General features: G+C 47.7%; 1 protein-coding gene and 1 long non-coding RNA gene across 2 annotated transcripts; one reads left to right on the top strand and one right to left on the bottom strand.

Moving 5' to 3' along the window:
• Window positions 1-1,180: 1,180 nt before the first annotated feature.
• TRAPPC3 (trafficking protein particle complex subunit 3) lies at window positions 1,181-14,691 on the bottom strand. Its single transcript, XM_084871959.1, has 5 exons — window positions 14,528-14,691; window positions 4,655-4,752; window positions 4,068-4,167; window positions 2,351-2,533; window positions 1,181-1,898 (listed from the first exon to the last, which is right to left on the bottom strand). Exons 1-5 carry the CDS (start codon window positions 14,567-14,569, stop codon window positions 1,779-1,781), a joined length of 543 nt encoding a protein of 180 aa, XP_084728085.1. The 5' UTR covers window positions 14,570-14,691; the 3' UTR covers window positions 1,181-1,778.
• LOC311616532 lies at window positions 4,760-5,555 on the top strand. Its single transcript, XR_014793909.1, has 2 exons — window positions 4,760-5,140; window positions 5,184-5,555. It is a non-coding gene; the product is annotated as an uncharacterized lncRNA (long non-coding RNA).
• Window positions 14,692-21,495: the final 6,804 nt, after the last annotated feature.

The following is a 21,495-nucleotide window of genomic DNA, read 5'->3' as shown; positions in this document are numbered from 1 at the left end:
AGCGTCGGCCTAAGGACTATAAGGTCCCAGGTTCGAATCCGGTCAAGGGCATGTACCTTGGTTGCAGGCACATCCCCAGTAGGGGATGTGCAGGAGGCAGCTGATCGATGTTTCTCTCTCATTGGTGTTTCTGGCTCTCTGTCCCTCTCCTTTCCTCTCCGTAAAAAATTAATAAAATATATAAAAAATAAAATAAAATAAAAAAATATATATATTTTATTGATTTTTTACAGAGAGGAAGGGAGAGAGATAGTCAGAAACATCGATGAGAGAGTCATCGATCAGCTGCCTCTTGCACACCCCCCACCGGGGATATGCCCGCAACCAAGGCACATGCCCTTGACCGGAATTGAACCCGGGACCCTCCAGTCCCCAAGCCGACGCTCTATCCATTGAGCCAAACCGGTCTCGGCAAAATATAAAACATTTTTAAAAGTGAGCTGGAAGAGGCAGATCATGTGCAAAATGTCTCTCTTCCAGGTGTCCCAGAACCTAAACCAAGACACTCCTCCAGCACAATGCATCCTCACCACTCCTCATCTCAGGCCCAGGGGCCCCATTCCCCACCCCCACCAACCTGAGCATCTGAATCTGGAGGCCCTAGATAACACCAAGAAAAGTGCTACCAAACAAGGTCTGACAACTCTGATCCCCACAAGCCCTCTGAAAGCTATCCCAGGCTCGGGAAGGCTAGGAGAGGCAGCCACAGGCCTGCTCTCCTCCGCCCACGCTGGGCTCATTAAGAATGTGGGTTTTGGAGTTTGGCTGGGGCTTTGAACCCTATCATCTCCACTTACTAGCTGTATGACCTTGAGCAGCTTGTGGCCTCCCCTCTACAAATGGAATTCCTGAGAACCAGATAATACATAAAGACTTCAGTGCAGTCTGACACATGGAAAGCACACAATCAATGGTACCCATCACCAGGGTTTACATGGTCTTTTTAAGCCAAAACCCCGAATTAGTAGCCAAGAGCCCAGGGTATGTCTGGGATAACGGTCTGCTTCTGTATTTTACTACAGAGTAAACCCAAAAGGGACTCTGAAGGGGCCTGGTTTGCTCGCTGGTCTGTCAGGACCGGATAAAATCAAGGCAGGGCCCAGGAACTCAGCGGGTCTCCTCGCCCACTGTGACTGAATCCCCAGGGCTGAGCAGAAAGAAAACAGGGCAGGATTGGGACTTCACTCAAGAATGTGTCTTTATTGAAGAATTTGTAAGAAAAAAGGATGAACCCTCTGTAAAAAGAGGAGATGTTGCCTCCGAACAGCAGGGAGGCAGGAGGCCTGGGTGGCTTCCCAGAAGTCAGTGTTTCCAGCTCGGCGGGCTCCCTCTCCTGCAGCACTAGACGTGTCACACTGCCGCAAGCAGCTCCCCACCCTCCTGCCTCTCCTCCCGCCCCACAGCCCCGGGCCCCCCGCAGCCAGGTACCAACGGCTTTCTGAAGGCCCAGGGATGACGTGCCTCTCACTGGGTCCAAGTGGGTTTTGCTTCGGAAATTCAAACAGGAATGTAAAATGGTTGAGCTCTTTCTAGTCCATCTAAGGATGACTACCTCCATCCCCTCTGAAGGGAGAGGGAGCAGGGATTTCCCTCCTGAATGCACACACTGTGGGGGAAATGGACTATATCACAGTCTAGCATGGAGAATGGAAACAAGGTTAGAAGAATATATAACATCCGTGTTAAAGAGTCACTGAGTTCTAGAGGGCAGAGGGAGCACTAGGGCTTTCTGATTCCAGCCAGTGCTCCTGCTGGCAGCCCTGGAGTCCTGGGGACGGTCATTCCTCCCCGACTGGGAGATTGTCCTCAATCCGCCTGATGAACCGCATCCGGATTTCTGTCACGCCGTCTCCCTTCAGGGTGTCCTGGACAAACTTGGCCTCCACAGCCATCTGGACCTGGGGGACAGTGGGAAAATGAAGGGTGACTGCCTAGCCACAGCCTCTGGGGAGAGGGCTATATAATTGGTTCGTCCACAGCAGCCAACATAGGGGGCTGATTTCCCCAGGACAAGACTGTCAATTCCAATGTTCTCCTGTAGAGGGCAGTGGCCCCAACCCATAAGGAAAGACTGAGCAAAGAACACACCCGAGTGAGACTGTCACCAAACAGGCCAATCTGGGAATGGGTGTTCTGGGCTTTGGTGCTGACAACACCGTCTCAGTCTAGCAGGGAGGATCACACGCAGAGACATCCAGCGCGCATCCTGTACTCAGCAGCATCACCACCTCAGGCAGCGAAGTGCCAGGTGAGCCACAGGCCTTTCTTCTCTCTCTTATTCATTCAAGCATTTACCAAGCCCCTCCCCTCCACATTTCAGGCGCCCCAGAAGGTGAAGAGCTGTACTCACCATCTCCAAAGCTCCCCGCAACACGCCGCACAAGAGGTTGGAATAAATAAGGGATGAGTGGTTATCGGGAAGTTCTACAAAGTCCACCAGGGGGTTATTTTCCAAAATGAGGGAGAATTCGTCACCAGCTGGGCTCCAGTTGGTGATGCTTGGAGTGATGCCCAAGTACATCTTGAACGCCACCTGTCAGGGGACACACAGAGCACTATGGGAAGAGCGGCAGGGAGTGTGCATAGGAAGGATGGGCTGGCAGAAGGGAACTAAGTGACTCAGGAACAAAACTATGGCTCTGCAAGACACTGAAGCTTTAGGCATTCAGGGCCAAAAAAAGGTATCTGTGCATAATTCCATACTCCTCTCCCTCAAGGTATCATATAAATGTTTGCTATTAATAATATTAGTGTTACATAATATCTATATATAAAAGCCAACATTTTCCCTTCTGCCAGCCCATCCTTCCTATGAACAATAGCAAACATTTATCATACTCCTCTCCCTCAAGGATCATATCAGGTGGATAACAACTTGCTATCTACCTGCACTTCATAAGGGAAGGAAGCACTGACCTTCTGATAAGGATGCCTGCCCTGAACCAGCATCTGAGTGCATAGAGGCCCCAACCCACCTCCCTGTCCTGTCTCAGCCCTTCTTTTTGAATGGGATACAGGTCACTGGGGCGAATTACTCTGAAGCAGCCTTCCCTTATCTACCCTCCTAAGTCCAAACCCTCACGAAACTCGCCAGTTAACCTCGTGGATTTGGGCAAGATAACTGACACTACAATTCTATAGGGTTTTATCATTTATTACTAATCCTACTAGAGGCCTGGGTCCAGAGGCATTGGGACCAGCGGGCAGGAGGTTGGCTGGCCCCACCCCCGATAGGGGTGTGTGACGGGGCGGGGCCAGCTCAGGGGCAGGGTGGCTCTGTCCAGCTGGCCGCTGCAGTGCGCCTCATAGTGACCAGTCGTTCCAGTTCTGTCGTTCAGGTCAGTTGGCTTTTATATATAGATATTATGTAACACTAATATTATTAATAGCAAACATTTACTATACCCACACTACATTAAATGCATCCATTTTACCTGAATGCTCATATTCATTTTTTTATTTACTCTTTACAACAATCCTGTGAGGAAGCTCTTATTTTCTTCACTTTAAAGATGAGGTAACTGGAAATTAAAGAGGTTAAAGTAAGTTACCTAAGAACTAATAAATATTGGAGCCAGAATATGAAGTCAAGTGTGTCTATATTCTTTTTTTCTTTTCTTTTCTTTTTTTTTTTAATATATTTTTATTGATTTCAGAGAGGAAGGGAAAGGGAGAGACAGAAACATCAATGATGAGAATCACTGATAGGCTTCCTCCTACACGCCCCCTGGGCATCTACCCTGACCTGGAATCAAACTTCTGATCTCCTGGCTCATAGGTTGATGCTCAACCCCTGAGCCACACCAGCCAGGCCAGGTGTGTCTGTATTTTTAACTGCCATGCTCCTCTCTATAGCTTCACAGTTGAGACTTGGCTCTGATTTCAGCGGGGCTTTAATACCCAGGGATCATCCCAACTACTCTTCCCTTTCCATAACCTGTGCTAGTCCCAAACCATCAGGAGGGCTTCTTTGGCCCAAATGGCTGCCTAACTAGTCTTTTGGAATGCTCAGGGTCTCTCTAAGGGAGACAGAGAGAGTAGACAATCCTTCCACCAGGGATAATGACCTTGGCGATGACATCTGCAGTTTCCCGAAAGTCGTGGCACTTCCCCACATTTGACCGTGCCAAGAAATCTTCAATCAGTCGAACTCCAATGTTATAGCCCCTGGGAAGGAAATGAGAGCACAGACTGTATTACAGAATCTGAGTGTTTTATATCCTAAATAAGAAAAAGGCTAATATGCAAATTTCCCCTTGGGAGTTTGACCAACCGGGTGTTCCACTGCTCACTATGATGTGTGCTGACCACCAGCGGGTGGTGCAGAATGAAGGCAGGCCCTGGCCAGCAGCTGGCAGCCAGGGGAAGAAAGGCCCCAGCTGGCAGTCAGAAAGCCCTGATCGCCCTGATTCCTAGTCAGGCCTAGGGACCCTACCCGTGCATGAATTTTGTGCACCAGTCTGTATATAAGGCTGTTGGTGGTAAAAGAAAAATGGAGGTAATTCCAAAACATCCCCATAAATGAGCTCAGTGGAAACCAAAACGTTGGTTATAAGAGTGATGACCCTGTTCTGCCTCCAAAGGACCAGGCAGGTTCACGTTCTCCGGAGCCCCATGCCCCATTCCTGCTGTTCCCACAGAGGAGTGCACTCACATTTTGTCCAGCTGTTTATTCACATCTTCGTCATTTTCATAGTCCTTGCACAGTTGGGTGACCAGAGCCCCGTAGGTCAGGGTGAAGAGCTCAGAGCTCTGAAAGAGATGCAGAACGCAGTCAGGACACACAAAAGAGAAAGTTTGACTGGCCTCACTCAATGCACGTGACAGGATTCAGAGAAAGGTCACTGTGTCTGGTGGGAGGGAACACCCCTGTGGAGGGGTCAAGAACCTGGCTCCCCAGAGTCAACGTGGCAGGGCTGCAGCCAGACCTACTGAAAACAGGCTGTAAGGGCACTCATACACTGAGCAGTCCCTTTCCAACACGCCGAGGGGCTTCTGCAAAGCCAGAACCCACCACAGCTCCCAAGCCTGAGCTCCAGGCACCAGGGTCTGGTGTGGGCGCAGCAGTCATCCACCAGCTCCTGTGAGAGACGAGCCCAAAGCTGACATTCACAAACTGCCCTCTGCGGGTTGGCAAGTGGTGACCAAGGGACTCCCCACCCCCTGACCCCACCCAGGAGCAGCAGACCAAGGGGCCTCCTCCCTGGGGAAGGAAGAGAGTCTAAGATGAAGTCCATTGCAGGATGGTAACCCCTCTTCTAAGGCATGGGAAAAGTCATGTTCCTTCTGACACACAGCTAGGATGTTTCTGGGAAAGGGGATAATTCTGAAAGGAATACATTCCGTTGTGTAGCTGGACTGGTTTCTATAATACTATAATCACAGTTAAAAATCACAGGAACTCTTTCCCAGATAAGGAATCCTGTCACCTTCCTACCAAGAAACAGAGAGAAGAGGAAGGTAAAAAGAAGTGCAACAGGGGAGGGGTCCACGGGGGGAGAGAGGGAGACATCTGTAACACTTTCAACAATAAAGATAAATTTCTAAATAAATAAGGGGAGGAAGTACAGAACCAAAGACTGATAAAAGACAGAATAAAAGCAGCAAGTTGGGGAAAGGCATTACCAGAGTTAGACAAAGTGAGATACATGTGAATAGTATGTTTGGACCCAGGATTCAAACAGGTACGAGGCTAAAAACATAAGACCGCCACTCAGCCACTCCCTTCCGAGGGGAGGCCTGTCAAACTGGAGCAGAGCGTCGTTTTGTCGTCAGCATTCTGGGGAACAGAGTCCAAGTCAAGTTAACACCCAGGCTCTCAGGACCCACTGCTCCTCCCCTCGTCCCCACGGCAAGAACAATATATGAATGCCTTTTGCCTCCACACTGTATTCTATTTTTCATCACCTCATTTTCTACCCCACAATAACGGTAAAGCAGAAAGGGCAGGAATTAATCTCATTTTAGAGATGAGGAAACTGAGGCTCAAAACGGTTAAGTAATTTTCCCAAGGACAAACAGCTCATTATTGACAAAAGTAATTTTGGAGGACAAAAACCAAGAGTTTCTAAACCAATGTTCACTCTGCACACTGCTCCCCAAAACTGCATTAATAACCCCCCTAAAGCAAAACAAAACATTTAGCTGCACTGGGAAACCAAAGAGAATCAGTTTCTGAATTAGGAAGTCCTTTGAACTCAACTAAAACAGCCAGACAGGGTATCTCCGAGAGCCCATTTACCAACTACGGCGGTTTAAGAGAAGCTATTGAGGAGAATGGCTTTTTCCGTCAGGTTAAGGTTTGGCACTAGAATGACTTGGGCATGAATGGATGGAGACAATCCAGCAGTAACCAGTCCACGGAACTGGCATCGCTGCATTAAGTCAGGAGCGCTTTCCTTCCATTATTCATGAGCCTCAGCCCACCGTGATGCCAAGTCACAGCACATCGTGATGTTATCCAGCTCCTTCTAGATGCAGCAGCCCCCAAGCTACTGATGGGAAAAATCAAGGGCCTAGACGGACCAGTGCACGGTCACAGAATCGTTCCTGGGATATGGGGATGGGACCCCGGCCCAGCTCTCTGTACCCTCTGATTTGCAAGTCTGTCTCCATCTCCCATGTGAACCAAGCCTGTTTGGAACAGTGTACAACGTAAGTATGTACCTTAAAGGTCTTCATGCTTTAAAAATAGGAATGGGGCTGTGGTATAGAAAAGAATCATTTGCCCTAGCTAGTTTGGCTCAGTGGATAGAGCACCGGCCTGTGGACTGAACGGTCCTAGGTCCGATTCTGGTCAGGGCACATGCCTGGGTTTCAGACTTGATCCCCAGTGTGGGGCGTGCAGGAGGCAGCCGATCAATGATTCTCTCTCTCTCCCTCTCCCTTCCTCTCTGAAATCAATAAAAAATATATATATTTTTAAAAAGATGCCGAAACCGTCGGCCTGTGGACTAAAGGGTCCAGGTTTGATTCCGGTGAAGGGCATGTACCTTGGTTGCGGCACATCCCCCGTGGGGAGTGTACAGGAGGCAGCTGATCGGTTTCTCTTTCATCAATGTTCCTTTTTTTTAAATATATTTTATTGATTTTTAAAAATATATATTTTATTGATTTTGTACAGAGAGGAAGGGAGAGAGATAGAGTTAGAAACATCGATGAGAGAGAGTCATCGATCAGCTGGCTCTTGCACACCCCCCACTGGGGATGTGCCCGCAACCAAGGTACATGCCCTTCACCGGAATCGAACCCGGGACCTTTCAGTCTCCAAGCCGACGCTCTATCCATTGAGCCAAACCGGTTTCGGCTATTTTATTGATTTTTTACAGAGAGGAAGGGAGAGAGATAGAGAGCCAGAAATGTCGATGAGAGAGAAACACTGACCAGCCACCTCCTGCACACCCCCCTCCGGGGATGTGCCCACAACCAACATACATGCCCTTAACCGGAATCGAACCCCGGACCCTTCAGTCCGCAGACCAACGCTCTACCACTGAGCCAAACCGGTTTCGGCTCTTTCATTGATGTTTCTAACTTTCTATCCCTCTCCCTTCCTCTCTGTAAAAAAATCAATAAAATATATATATTTTTAAAAAGTATCATTCAGCCAGCACCGGTTTGGCTCAGTGGTGGAGCGTCGGTCTGCGGACTGAAAGGTCCCAGGTTCGATTTCGGTCAAGGGCATGTACCTTGGTTGCGGGCACATCCCCAGTAGGGAGTGTGCAGGAGGCAGCTGGTCGATGATTCTCTCTCATCGACATTTCTAACTCTCTATCCCTCTCTCTTCCTCTCTGTGAAAAATCAATAAAATATATTTAAAAAATAAAAAATAAAAAAGTATCATTCAATGTTTACCATGTACCAGGCACTATGTAATTGGAGAGAGAGACAGATAATGACCTGAATAAATAAAATATACGGTTTCCCAGATAGTGATAAGTACTGTGAAGGAAAATGAGCAAAAAGGAGATTGGGAGGTATTTATGTTCCTGCCAATTTTATTTATTTATTTATTGTTCATGTCAATTTTAAAGAGGGTAAACAGAGAAGGCCTCATTAAAATGACATAAAAGAACAGGAGGAGCCCTAGCTGGTTAGGCTCCACGGATAGAGTGTCGGCCTGCAGACTGAAGCGTCCAGGGTTTGATTCCGGTCGAGGGCACATGCCTGGGTTGCAGGCTTGATCCCCAGTAGGGGGCGTGCAGGAGGCAGCCAAACAATGATTCTCTCTCATCATTGGTGTTTCTGTCTCTCTCTCCCTCTCCCTTCCACTCTGAAGTCAATAAAAATATATTTTTTAAAAAAAGAGAAGAACAGGAGGAAGAATAAGCCATAAAGATAATATCCTGGTGAAAAATTCTAGGAAAGTGTACAGGCGCTCAGGTGAGAGTATGCTTGCCATGTCTGAGAAACAGGTAGGAGACCAGTGTAATGAGAGAGTGAACAGCCCTGGCCGGTGTGGCTCAGCTGGTTGGGCACTGGCTGTCCTGTGCACTTTGGGGTTGCCAGTTTGATTCCCAGTCAGAGCGGATGCCCAGGTTGCGGACTCTGGTAGGGGGCGTGCAGGAGGCAGCCAATAGATGTTGCACTACCATATCAATGTCTCTCTCCCTCTCCCTTCCTCTCTCTGAAAATCAGTACAATTTTTTTTTTTAAAAAAAGAAAGGAGTGAACAAAGAGAACTGGGGAGGAAGTCAGAGAAATATAGGGGAGGTTGCAGAGTCTGAAGACCTGGGTTTTCATTCCTGTGACCCTTATAACAAACGAATCCATGGGACCGTCAAGGTCAGCTATTCAACATCAAGGTCAGCTATTCAACCAGTTCGATTTCTTCACTGATCACAAGCACCACATTCTTCCTCCCAACAGAAATATGAATCTCTTCTACAACACTTCAACTTTACAAGTGCTTTAATTATGTTCAATAATAATGGTCATTAACATTTATAAAACTTTACTTATCCCCATTTTATAGGTGACAGGTTAAGTAACTAAGAATCAGTTTTCTTTCTTTCTTTGTTAATCCTCACCCGAGGATATTTTTCCCATTAATTTTTTAATGGCAGCACTCAGAATTTCAGAGTGTGGAGTAAGAGAGGGAGAAAGAGACTCATCAGTCACATCCTGCAGGCACCCCGACCAGGGCTAGAGAAGAACCTGCAACCTAGGTGCATGCCCTTAATTGGGAATTGAACCTATAACGCTTTTTTTTTTAATTACTGATTTCTTACAGAGAGGAAGAGAGAAGGATGGAGAGTTAGAAACATCGATGAGAGAGAATCATCGATCAGCTGCCTCTTGCACACCCCCCACTTGGGATGTGCCTGCAACCAAGGTATATGCCCTTGACCGGAATCGAACCCGGGACCTTTCAGTCCACAGGCCGACGCTCTATCAACTGAGCCAAACCAGTTTCGGCCCTATGACGCTTAGATGCACACAAGACCATGCTCCAACCACTGAGCAACAATGGCCAGGGCTTAGATGCAGTCTTCTTATAGTTGAGCACTGTCTCATAAAAACTCATGTGACCCTGCCCTAACCGGTTTGGTCTGCAGACTGAAAGATCCCAGGTTTGATTCTGGTCAAGGGCATGTACCTTGGTTGCAGGCACATCCCAAGTAGGAGGTGTGCAGGAGGCAGCTAATCGATGTTTCTCTCTCATTGATATTTCTCTCTTCTCCCTTCCTCTCTGTAAAAAATCAATAAAATATATATTTTTTTAAAAACTCATGTGACCTTAGTCCATTCCTTAATATCTCTGAATCTCAGTTTTTCCCCTCTATACAATTACAACAATACTGTCTGCCCTTCAAGGTTACTGTGAGATTCCAACCAGATGCTTGTCAGTGCCTGGGGCATAGTATGAACTCAAGTAGATATTACTTTTATTCTTAAACTAGTTTTCTGTGGTGTGGTGTCAGAAAATACCCTGAAATAGTCTCAAAGAGGGAGATTTTTTTTTAAATATTTTTTTTTATTGATTTTTTTACAGAGAGGAAGGGAGAAGGATAGAGTTAGAAACAGAAAATCAGCCGAAACCGATTTGGCTCAGTGGATAGAGCATCGGCCTGCGGACTGAAGGGTCCCAGGTTCGATTCCGGTCAAGGGCACGTACCTTGGTTGCGGTACATCCCCAGTGGGGGGTGTGCAAGAGGCAGCTGATCGATGTTTCTCTCTCATCGATGTTTCTAACTCTCTATCCCTCTCCCTTCCTCTCTGTAAAAAATCAATAAAATATATTGTATTTTAAAAAAGAAGAAAAAAAAGAAGAAGAAACAGAGAATCAGCTGCCAGCTGCCTTCTGCACACCCCCTACTGGGGTTGTATTGCAACCAAGGTACATGCCCTTGACCGGAATAGAACCTGGGACTCTCCAGTCCGCAGGCCTACACTCTATCCACTGAGCCAAACTGGTCAGGGCATCAAAGAGGGAGATCTTGATCCACATAAATAACTGTAGCAACCAATAATACATCATTCAGTTGCATCAAAGAGGGAGATCTGCGAGTTCTTCCCCAGATACCTCAGGTACAACCTGAGCAGAGTGAGCTAAGCCAAGCCCTACACTCAGGTGAGCTGCTGCACTTGACAGTTTTCAGGTTTTTACTTAGCACCCCCAAAAAACACCAAATCTCCTTTAAGGGAGCTCATTTTTGGAGTTAATGCTAAAAGAGTCAGACGTACTATTTTTGTCAACAGAAGTAATCTAGTGTGACTGCCCCCAGCGGCTAGAGAAGGAAAGTCGGTAACAGGACAGAGTCCACCTCTCTCTCCCTCTCCAGACTCCTGGCATGGAGATTCTGGAGCTGCTGCTCCGGAGTAATTCACCTGAGCAGCTGGGGCTGGGTTACTAGTAACACAACACAAAAGGAGGGCAGGCCTGATTGCCTATGAGATTCAGGAACCAAACACTATGCAGACACATGAAGGCTAATATCTTTACTAATAAAAATGCTAGCTGGCCGAAACCGGTTTGGCTCAGTGGTAGAGCGTCGGTCTGAAAGGTCCCGGGTTCGATTCCGGTCAGGGGCATGTACGTTGGTTGTGGGCACATCCCCGGTAGGGGGTGTGCAAGAGGCAGCTGGTCAATGTTTCTCTCTCATCGACATTTCTAGCTCTCTATCTCTCTCCCTTCCTCTCTGTGAAAAATCAATAAAATATATATTTTTAAAAATGCTAGTTGACATTTACTGAGTGTCATTTTCTTCTTTTTAAAAAAATATTTTTGTTATTATTTTTTAGAGAGAGAGAGAAGGAGGGAACAGAAGACAGAGAAACATTGATGTGAGAGTGAAACATGGGTCGGCTGCCTCCTGCATGGCCCCCACTAGGAATCAAGCCTGCAACCTGGGTATGTGCCCTGACTCGGAATTGAACCATCCTGGGACATCGCTTTGCATGCATTATCTATCTCAATTAATACTCAGAACATCCTTATGATATGGATACTATTATTACCTTTTTAAATTTATTTTAAAGCTGGTGAAACTGATGTTTAGGACAATGAATAAACTTGCCCAAGGTCACACAAGCAAGCAGGAAAGTCAGGACTCAATCCCGGACAGTACTATACTCCTATGCTAGTATTTTTCCGACTCTCTCATAGATTATGTGTCTCTCGAATTAAGGATTAGGACTTCATCTCTCTACATTTCCCCCAACACCTAGCACAGAGCTTTCCATAAAGCTGGGACTCAAGGAAAGTTTGCCGGACAAATGGCTGTTTCTGTTTGCACAAACTAAAAGCAGACATCTAGTTACTTGGGCATATTCAACCTTGAAGTCTTGAAAGGCTGAAGCAATTAGAAGACTGCTGATTGCAGAAGACTGGGCTGACTGGGAAGACCTCTGCCGGAGGTGGAGACGCCCAAGCAGAGAGGGAAGGAGCATGTGAAAGCCATGTGGCTACAAAGAGGGTCATGTGACGAGCCCCAAGTAGGTACCAGTAGGAACTGAATGAGAGGACACACCAAACCTTTGTGCCATTCATCCAGTAAATACAGCCGGCCTAGCGCAGTGGTCGGCAAACTCATTAGTCAACAGAGCCAAATGTCAACAGTACAACGATTGAAACTTCTTTTGAGAGTCAAATCTTTTAAACTTAAACTTCTTCTAATGCCACTTCTTCAAAATGCACTCGCCCAGGCCGAAAACCAACTTCTTCACATGGGCCTTGAAGTTTCAATCGCACTGTACATGCGTGCCTGCATGTGGTGTTTTGTGGAAGAGCCACACTCAAGGGGCCAAAGAGCTGCATGTGGTTCTGGGGCCATAGTTTGCCGACCACTGGCCTAAGGCATCATTCAGTTGCTGAGAATAGAGCAGTGAACAAAAATTCCTACTCTCACAGAGTTTATATTCTCATGGGGGAGACTGAAAATATACAACTAAATATAGAATTTATAATGAAATATTTCAAACAAAATACAGTGCCATGAAGAAAAACAGCAGAGTAACAGAACAGAGAACCAATCATGTGATCAGGGAAAGCCTCTCTGAGGAGGTGACATTTGAATAGTTGTGCATGAAGCCAGTTCCAAGCAACAAGAGCCATTGCAAAAGCTTTGAGGCAGGAGCGTGCTGTAGCCCCCTTCCCCCTAATTCCCTCCCTTCAAAAAAGCTGAGTGAATATTGGGGTTGGAAGTGAAGACTGTACTCATATTAAAGATTTCAGATTAAAAAAAAAAAAGTACAGCCCTAGTTTGGCTCAGTGGATAGAGCATCAGCCTGTGGACTGAAGGGTCCCAGATTTGATTCCAGTGAGCAGGAATCCAAAGAGGTGTCAGGAGGCAACCAATCACTGATTCTCTCTCATCATTGATGTTTATCTCTCCTCCCCCTCCTCTCTGTGAAATCAATATAAATATATATTTTTTAAAGTACAAAATAGCCGAAACCGGTTTGGCTCAGTGGATAGAGCGTCGGCCTGCGGACTGAAAGGTCCCAGGTTCGATTCCGGTCAGGGGCATGTACCTTGATTGCGGGCACATCCCCGGTAGGGGGTGTTCAGGAGGCAGCTGATCAATGTTTCTCTCTCATCGATGTTTCTAGCTCTCTATCCCTCTCCCTTCCTCTCTGTAAGAAATCAATAAAATATATATATTTTTTAAAAGTACAAAATAAATGCAAGTTATGAAAACTAAGCAGGAAGACCTCTCCTATTCTGCTCATATCTTAAGGAGGAGGAAACACTGACCATGCCCCATGCGATGTACACTGAAATCTAACCTAATCCTAGGTGGGCATTATTATCTCCATTTTATACATAAGGAAACTGAGGACCAGTTGAGAAAGACAGATTCCAACCGATGGTCATTCTTTTCTCCCTACATGACAATTTCCTAATAAAACATTCTCTTGTTCTTCTTTATTTAAACTATTGGTATTTCCTCCAAAACAGGAATTGTTAACCTGTAACTCACGGAGTATCTTCAAATGTAACTAAATGTCTGTGTATTAGGAATGTCTCTGCTCTTCTAATTACTATTTCTGGGGAGAAGACCAGGAATCATCAGCTTCTCAAAAGGGGTCTGACTGAGAGAAAAAGTTAGGTCCTCCTCGGCAGTACGGGGTCTCCTGCAGCACATGCGAAGGTGAGCGGGAAGTTGAATCATCCCCTCTAGAGCTAAAGGTCAACAAAAGGCCCCTGACCTGCCCAGCATGCAACCTTGAGTACTCAGATTTTAGCTGGAAAACAAGGAAAGGCAGCATGGGGAACTGGAGGACGTAAGAACATGCCAAAGAGAAGACACACCTGTCAAGAAGTCCCCTGACTTTGGAGAAAAGTGTTATCTACCTTACTTCCCAGGCCCAGACCCCATTCACAGGCAAACTTTAGGGGACTCTGTGGTGTCCCACTCTTACAGGACAAGAAGAGAACCGCCCCCTGACAGAGGGACACCAGCTATGGCCTTCTCTGCTCCACCTCTCACTCCACGGGGCAGAAAGCTCCTTTCTGACCAAAGCAGTATCTGAGCAGCTCTTGCAACGCCAAGGCAAGTGTGAGAGACCATGGTCTGGAAGTCTGAAGCATTAGCTTTGGAGTTAGAGAGACAGGGGTTCACATCCTAATGCTTCCTAGCTGTCCATTTGGGCAAGTTAGGTAACCTCTCTGAGCTGTAAAGTGGCAATAACTGCATCCACCGGAGAGGATTATTTTGCGGATTAAGTGAGATAATACACGGAAAGTAAGTAGAAGGCCCGGGGCCTAACACGAAGAGTCCGAAGTGCCCATGACTGTTATTGCCGTCGCTGTCGTTGGCCCAGCACACAGTGGCTCGGCTGCACGCAGGCGGGGGGAGGGGTCTCTGAGCCGCTCCAGCGGCCCTCCCACCGGCCCCAGGCCCGGGCGCCCCGGCGGGACTCTCCCCTCTCCGCCCACCGAGCAGCGCCCCCTTCCTCCAGCGGAACCTCCTCCGCCCAGAGCTCAAAGGAGGACCCCTTCCCAGTTGCGCTCCCAGCCAGACCCCTTCCCCAGAACGCCTCTATTCCGCCCCGCCCGCCGAAGTCACACGCTCCGAGTTACCATTTTCTTGCTCTCAGTGCCTCGGTTCGCCTGCCTCGACATGGTGCCGGAAGCCCCAGCCCACCTCGCCGCAGGCCCACTCAGCGACCCCTTCTCACAAGGCTCAACCCAACCACGGCCCCTCCGCCTTCCGGACTGACCAGCACCGACACACCGCGCCTGCGCGGCCCGCCGCGGGGCACCACGGGACTCGTGGTCCGGCCGATGAGGGTAACTGCCCCCTCCCTCCCGTAAATGTCGGACTACAACACCCAACAGCCCCTCTGGCAGCACCGCCCCCTTAGTTCAGCTGGACTACAACTCCCAGAGTACTCCGCGCGCGGCTAATTTGCAGAGCCCGTCTTCCCCGGGGCTGCATACTGGCCACCGGGTGGCGTCCACACCTTAGGGTAATTCTGTATCAACCACATACTTTCCCCCCCTCCTCCCCACACCCCAGCCCCCACTCAGATATGCTCCGCAAATTCCTCTGTCGCCGGGTTTGGTCTCTCAGAAAGTCCCTTTTTCCAACTAGCTTCTTATGCTGTTGCTGCAATTCAGAGCTAGAAGATCCCAGGATGTCCCAAAAAACTAGCAATGGCTCACATGCAAATCTCTCTCCTTCACTACAAAAATATTTAATGACCACCTACTATGTGTCAAACATTCTGCTAGTGGCTTTCTCTTCAAACTGCCATCGTGTCCCCAAACTCCAAACGCAGCCAGCATCTGCATCCTACCACCTGAACCATGTGATGGACTATCCAGTGTATTCCATAAAGTTCAGGTCACATTCTTCTGGCTCCCTCCCTAGAACAACTGCCTGGCTTCCAGAAAAGATCACCAGTGTTGGTGGCAGCCAGTCTGGGTAATGATTCCAGTTTTGCCATTTTAGGCAAGTTACTGGATCTCTCTCAGTTGTTATGAAGACTGGTGAGAGGCGTATACAGAGCACTGGGACACAAAGTGTGTATTCCCCTTTCTTCTCGCCACGAAAGAGAGAGAGAGAGAGAGAGAGAGAGAGAGAGAGAGAGAGAGAGAGAGAGAGAGAGAGAGAGAGAGAGAGAGAGGAAGAAAGAAAGAAAGAAAGAAAGAAAGAAAGAAAGAAAGAAAGAAAGAAGCCAAAGCCGGTTTGGCTCAGTGGATAGAGCGTCGGCCTGCGGACTGAAGGGTCCCAGGTTAGATTCAGGTCAAGGGCATGTACCTCGGTTGTGAGCACATCCCCAGCAGGGGATGTGCAAGAGGCAGCTGGTTGATGATTCTCTCTCATCAATGTTTCTAACTCTCTATCCCTCTCTCTTCCTCTCTGTAAAAAAAATCAATATTTTAAAAAGAAAGAGGGGGGGAGAGGAAGAGAGAGGAAGGAAGGAAGGAAGGAAGGAAGGAAGGAAGGAAGGAAGGAAACAAAACAAAAACAGCCCAAGAAACAGGTCCCAGAAACACCAGGGGAATGTTGGCCACACCCGCATCCCTCACAAGGGGAAGTCCTACTGTCCCTGACCAGAGCTCTTTGGTTTCAGCTCCAACAATCCCTCCCTGGCTGGTCAGCTCTGAGGGGCAGGGCTGAGTAGCTGGGCACCCTCTCCTCACGTAGGCCTGACTCTGCAGAAGCTGAATTCTAGCCCCTAACCCTCTTCACAACAACCAGCCTGTCCAGACTTGAGCCAACCAGGCTGAGGAAGACTGGAGGGCTCCGCTGCTCAGGCTGAAAGCTGGTGCTCAGGATTCCCCTGGTCTCCCCTCAGGGTGCAGGCCGGATTATTATGACACCCTGCGCCCTGTGGCCCAGACATTCTGGGGCCTCCGGAGAGGCCCCTCGACTCTCCCTCCTGTGTCAGTGCTTAGGGCAGAGGGCCAAGGGCTGAGGGTTCTGGGAAGGAACATGGGGGCTGGGGGTGGGGAAAGCAGGGGTCAGCAATCCCCAGAGGCCAGCACAGCCAGAGAAGAGCATCCCGAATTCCCAGGAGAGAGGACAGCTGAGGTGAAAGCTGCAGTTGGCTGGCCTGCCTGTTGGTCTGGGCTCCTCCCTGCCGCCTGCCTTTGGCTGCCCACAGAAACCTGAGTCACAGTCACGGCCAGCCACCAGCCCCACCCCACCCAGCCTGCTGTCAAGCAGGGAGCTTCTGGAGAGACTGGAGGTGGAGTCTCTCCTTGCCTTTCAACCTCTGAGATTCTTCCTCTCTGCCTGTGAATCCTTTTATTTTAGTGTGTGTGTGTATGTATGTGTGTGTGTGTGTGTGATTCCTCCTCTTGGCGTCTTTTTAGGGGGGAACTCTTCAAAAGTGTCATCAATCTTAAATTAAGGTTGGGGCAGGGTCCATCTCAGGCTGATCTATAGGGTCTCCTCCTAGCTTACATGAGAATTTAAAGGCTCCTTATAGTTGTAAACTCTGGCTGAGTAGCTCAGCTGGTTAGAGCATCGTCCCAATACACTACGTTGCATTCGACACCACCCCCACCACCCCACCCTCCCCACCCCAGTCAGGGCACATATAAGAATCAACCAATGAATGCATAGTTGAGCAGAACAACAAACTGATGTTTTTTATCTCTTCCTCTTTCTCTCTCTAAAATTGATTTTTTAAATGAAGCTTAATAAATAAAGGCTCCTTAGCCACTCCGAGGGCTCTCAGTGCGGCTTCCACCATTTCCCCAAATCCCAGTTCCTCCCCAGCACCCCTCAGGGCCAGGATTTAGGAACACCGGGCATCCTGCCCCACCCTCGGTTCCTTCTTTTCAGAAAAGAACACAGCAAGGACAACTTCCCTTCGCTAGCAAAGGCGTTAGATAAGGACCTCTTTCCGGGAACCCAAAGGGTTGAACCTATTTAGTCTTGGATCTGAGTTTCTGCCTCCCAACCCCTCCGTTCTTCGGCATCCCAGGAGCTGGAGAGAGGGAGGCCTATTGCAGTTGATATCACCAACATCCCAGAGGACATTCTCCACCTCCAGCGCCTGGGAGTGGCTCCTAGAGGCCATGGCACCCTGGGAAAGCAGTCTGGGTTGGAGACCCCTTTCTCTTCAGGCAGTAGCACCTTGGGGGTGGGGTAGGAGAATCTGGTGTCTGTTCTTCCCTGCCGTCACCACCCCAACATGAGGCCCCTCCCACTTCCTACTTTGTGGGCGTGAAGGCCGCCTCCAGGGCCTTGGTCCTGATTCATAGCCCCGTGTCAAATCTCCCTGTGATTGCCTTCACCCCTCCATCAGGCTCAACCTGGACCCTGCCTCCCGGAACCTACTAGTAAGAGGTTGTATGAACTCCTGCCCTCCTGGAAAAGGATCAGAAAGGGGACATATTTCTGATCCTCATTTAAGGACCTGCCCCAGAGCCCAGGCTGTGGTGAGATGGAACAGCTCATTCACGCCTGTTTCTGTACAGGGGGTGAGCCCTGGCGGTAGGGCAGGCACTGGAGGGCCACAGAGTTCCCTGTCCCTCATCTAAGAGGTCAGGGCAGCCTGTCCGAGTTTTAGCTCTGGATGTTGCAAGTGCCCCCACTCCAGGATGTTCCATATTTGGGGGGCAAGTGGGGGTCCTCAAGCACTGTCACGCAGCCCCAAACTCAGAGAGAGATGTCCTCTCTGAACCTCCTCAGTGGCCGAGGCCTGGCATCTGCCAGGGATCCTGGTCAGTTAGGGGGAGAATGAAGAGAAGTCCTCTCCATCTGTGTCTTCTGATGGCAGCAATCTCAGGACGGGCACTTTCCAGGCTCCATCCTCCCAGTACTCACTGCGGACCCCTCAGCATGCAGGAAGTGGCACCACTAGCATCTTATGAGGGGGTGCAGGTGCCCCCACCCTCAACCTAGGGAAGGGTTCCTTCCCCTTGGCTCCATTGATTTTAAAAAATATATATATATATTTTATTGGTTTTTACAGAGAGAAAGGGAGAGGGATAGAGAGTCAGAAACATCAATGAGTGAGAAACATTGATCAGCTACCTCCTGCACACCTCCGACTGGGGATGTGCCCTTGACCGGAATGGAACCTGGGACCCTTCAGCCCGCAGGCCTACGCTCTATCCACCGAGCCAAACTGGTTAGGGCTCCATTGATGTTTTGAGGCCTGATGATTCTTTGTTCTGGGGGAAGTCCTATGCATTGTATGATGTTCAGTGGCATCCCTGGCATCTAAGCACTGGATTTTAGTAACACCCCCAGTGTAAACATTGCCAGGTGTCCCCTAGGGGGATAAATTGCCTCCTTTTGAGGATCACTGGTGGAGGCTAATACCATCCACTGTCTCTTTGCAGTGAGTTCTGCAAAGTCAGTCTCAGATCATTAGACTCAACAGAGGCTCTCCAGTTCTATAGCACTGCTTGCCCCTCTCCTTCTGAAGAATCTCCATGTAGATTAAGCATGTCAAACTCAAAGGCTAACACGGGCCAAATAAACAAGGTTTATGTTTATGTTTATGTGGGCCAAAAAAACCCAAAAGCTTCAATTTTCATAGCAACATAGGTTTATTTAAATAGAGACATGCTGATTATAAAGGGCTGAAATAAATGAGTAATCATTAACATAAAATAATAGAACATTTTAATAAAAATTAATATTTTTTTCTTGGACATTAACTTACCAGACACTAAATAACTGCACAAATTAATAAGCATGATGCAAGTAAACTTATTTTTCTTGATCTCTGAAAGCGAAATATTTCCTGTTGCGCACACCAAACAAGTCAGTTCAAGACTAATGACATAGCAATCAGCTGCTAAAATATTCCCTGTTAGTATTAGTGGAAAGAAATGGTGCGCCTACACGTAAGGCGGGTAAAGGAAATGAATGCAACACGATTATAGTAATCAGTCATTAGTAAACGTTACAGTTTGTTATTATTATGTATATCAGGATATTGTAAAAATTAAGTTACAGCCAAAACCGGTTTGGCTCAATGGATAGAGAGTCGGCTTGGGGCCCGAAAGGTCCGGGGTTCGATTCTGGTCAAGGGCATGTACCTTGGTTGTGGGCAAATCCCCAGTAGGGGGTGTGCAGGAGGCAGCTGATCGATGACTCTCTCTCTCATCGATGTTTCTAACTCTCTATCTCTCTCCTTTCCTCTCTGTACAAAATCAATAAAATATATTTAAAAAAAATTTGTAACTTAATTTTTTTTTAATGTATTTTATTGATCGTACAGAGAGGAAGGGAGAGAGATAGAGAGTTAGAAACATCGATGAGAGAGAGAGTCAAAATCAATAAAATATATTTAAATAAATATTTAAATATAAATAAAATAAATATAAATATTTAAATATATCAATAAAATATATTTAAATAAATATTTAAATATAAATAAAATAAATATAAATATTTAAATATATCAATAAAATATATTTAAATAAATATTTAAATATAAATAAAATATATTTAAAATATATTTTAAAAAAATTTGTAACTTAATTTTTTTTTTAATGTATTTTATTGATCGTACAGAGAGGAAGGGAGAGAGATAGAGAGTTAGAAACATCGATGAGAGAGAGTCATCGATCAGCTGCCTCTTGCACACCCCCTACTGGGGATATGCCCACAACCAAGGTACATGCCCCCGACCGGAATCGAACCCGGGACCCTTCAGTCCCTAAGCCGACGCTCTATCCATTGAGCCAAACCGATCTCGGCATAAGTTACAAAATTTTTATTAAAAAGTTTCTTACAGCTCTAACCGGTTTGGCTCAGTGGATAGAGCGTCAGCCTGCGGACTGAAAGGTCCTGGGTTGATTCCGGTCAAGGGCATGTACTTTGGTTGCAGGCACATATGCAGTAGGGAGTGTGCAAGAGGCAGCTGATCAATGTTTCTCTCTCATTGACATTTCTCTCTATTCCTCTCCCTTCCTCTCTATAAAAAAATCAATAAAATATATTTTTAAAAAGTTTCTTACATATTGTCATATTGGCTGGGCCACAAAAATATTTGTTGTGGGCCGTGAGTTTGACATGCTTGATGTAGATTGTAATGTCAAGCTCATTCCTGCCTGTTTCTGTACAGAAGGCCTGTTTCTGTACATTCAAATCCATCCCTGGCCTATCTTTTCATTTTTAGCTACCATTTCCCTTTCACTGTTCTTGAGCTCTAGTCAATGAGGGTATCTCACCACCCCCACCTACTAGTATATGTCTTCATCCCTGCAGTCAGTTCAAATCAGAGGTGGGGCTGGGGAAAGATCCATCAAAGAGCCCCCCTCCCCCACCTTTTAGATTCCATTAATGAATTCTCCTGAGTCTAGTTCGCTACTTGACTCAGGGTGGGCCTGTTCAGCTGTGGAAGATGCAGGCCTTGAGGCCTCTCTGACCTCATCCCACCGCCCCCCCCTGGTCCCCTCACCCTCATCCTGCAGGGGGAGTAACTGACAACAAAGATGGAGAATCTGCTCCTCTCCATAATTTGCTTTCACCTTTGAAGCCCCATCATCATCATCATCATCATCATCGTCGTCGTACTGATTTATTAAACATCCTATGTGCCAGGCTCTTTGCTAAGCACTTCATCTGTGTAACCACCCCATGATACCTTATGATACCATTATTTCCTTAACTTTATAGGTGAGCACACTGGGTTTCAGAAAAGTTAAGACACTAGAATAAGGTTACCAGCTTCATCCGCCGGCCTTCCATCATCTTCTAATGATTTGGGGGCTGGAGGGGGAACTATTCCTTCCCCCTCCCCCCCCCTCCCCAGAGGGTTCAGGTCCCCAACTACTCACTCTTAGGTTGCCCCAGACCCAGACCTCTTTGTTCTCCACCCTCCCCCTTGAAATGGCTGCTCTCCGGAGAGGCTCAAAGGAAGGAGACACTGGCAAGAGGGACAGGCGGACAACAACTCCCGGGGCCTCATCTCTGGACAATGGAGAACTGGAGAACTGACCTTCTAGAGGTCAGGACAAAGAGCAGCAGGGCTGGGGTGGGCAGGCCCGGTTGCACCTCCTCCGGCCTCGGTCAGTCTCTGCAGCACCACATCATCGATCCACCTCCCAGCAGGCTCCCCCTGTCTGCC

This window comes from Pipistrellus hanaki, assembly GCF_964339955.1.
Source record: "Pipistrellus hanaki genome assembly, chromosome: 2".
Classification (NCBI taxonomy): Eukaryota; Metazoa; Chordata; class Mammalia; order Chiroptera; family Vespertilionidae; genus Pipistrellus; species Pipistrellus hanaki.
The sequence above is the reverse complement of the archived record's forward strand: the minus strand, read 5'-3'. Positions and strand labels throughout refer to the sequence as shown.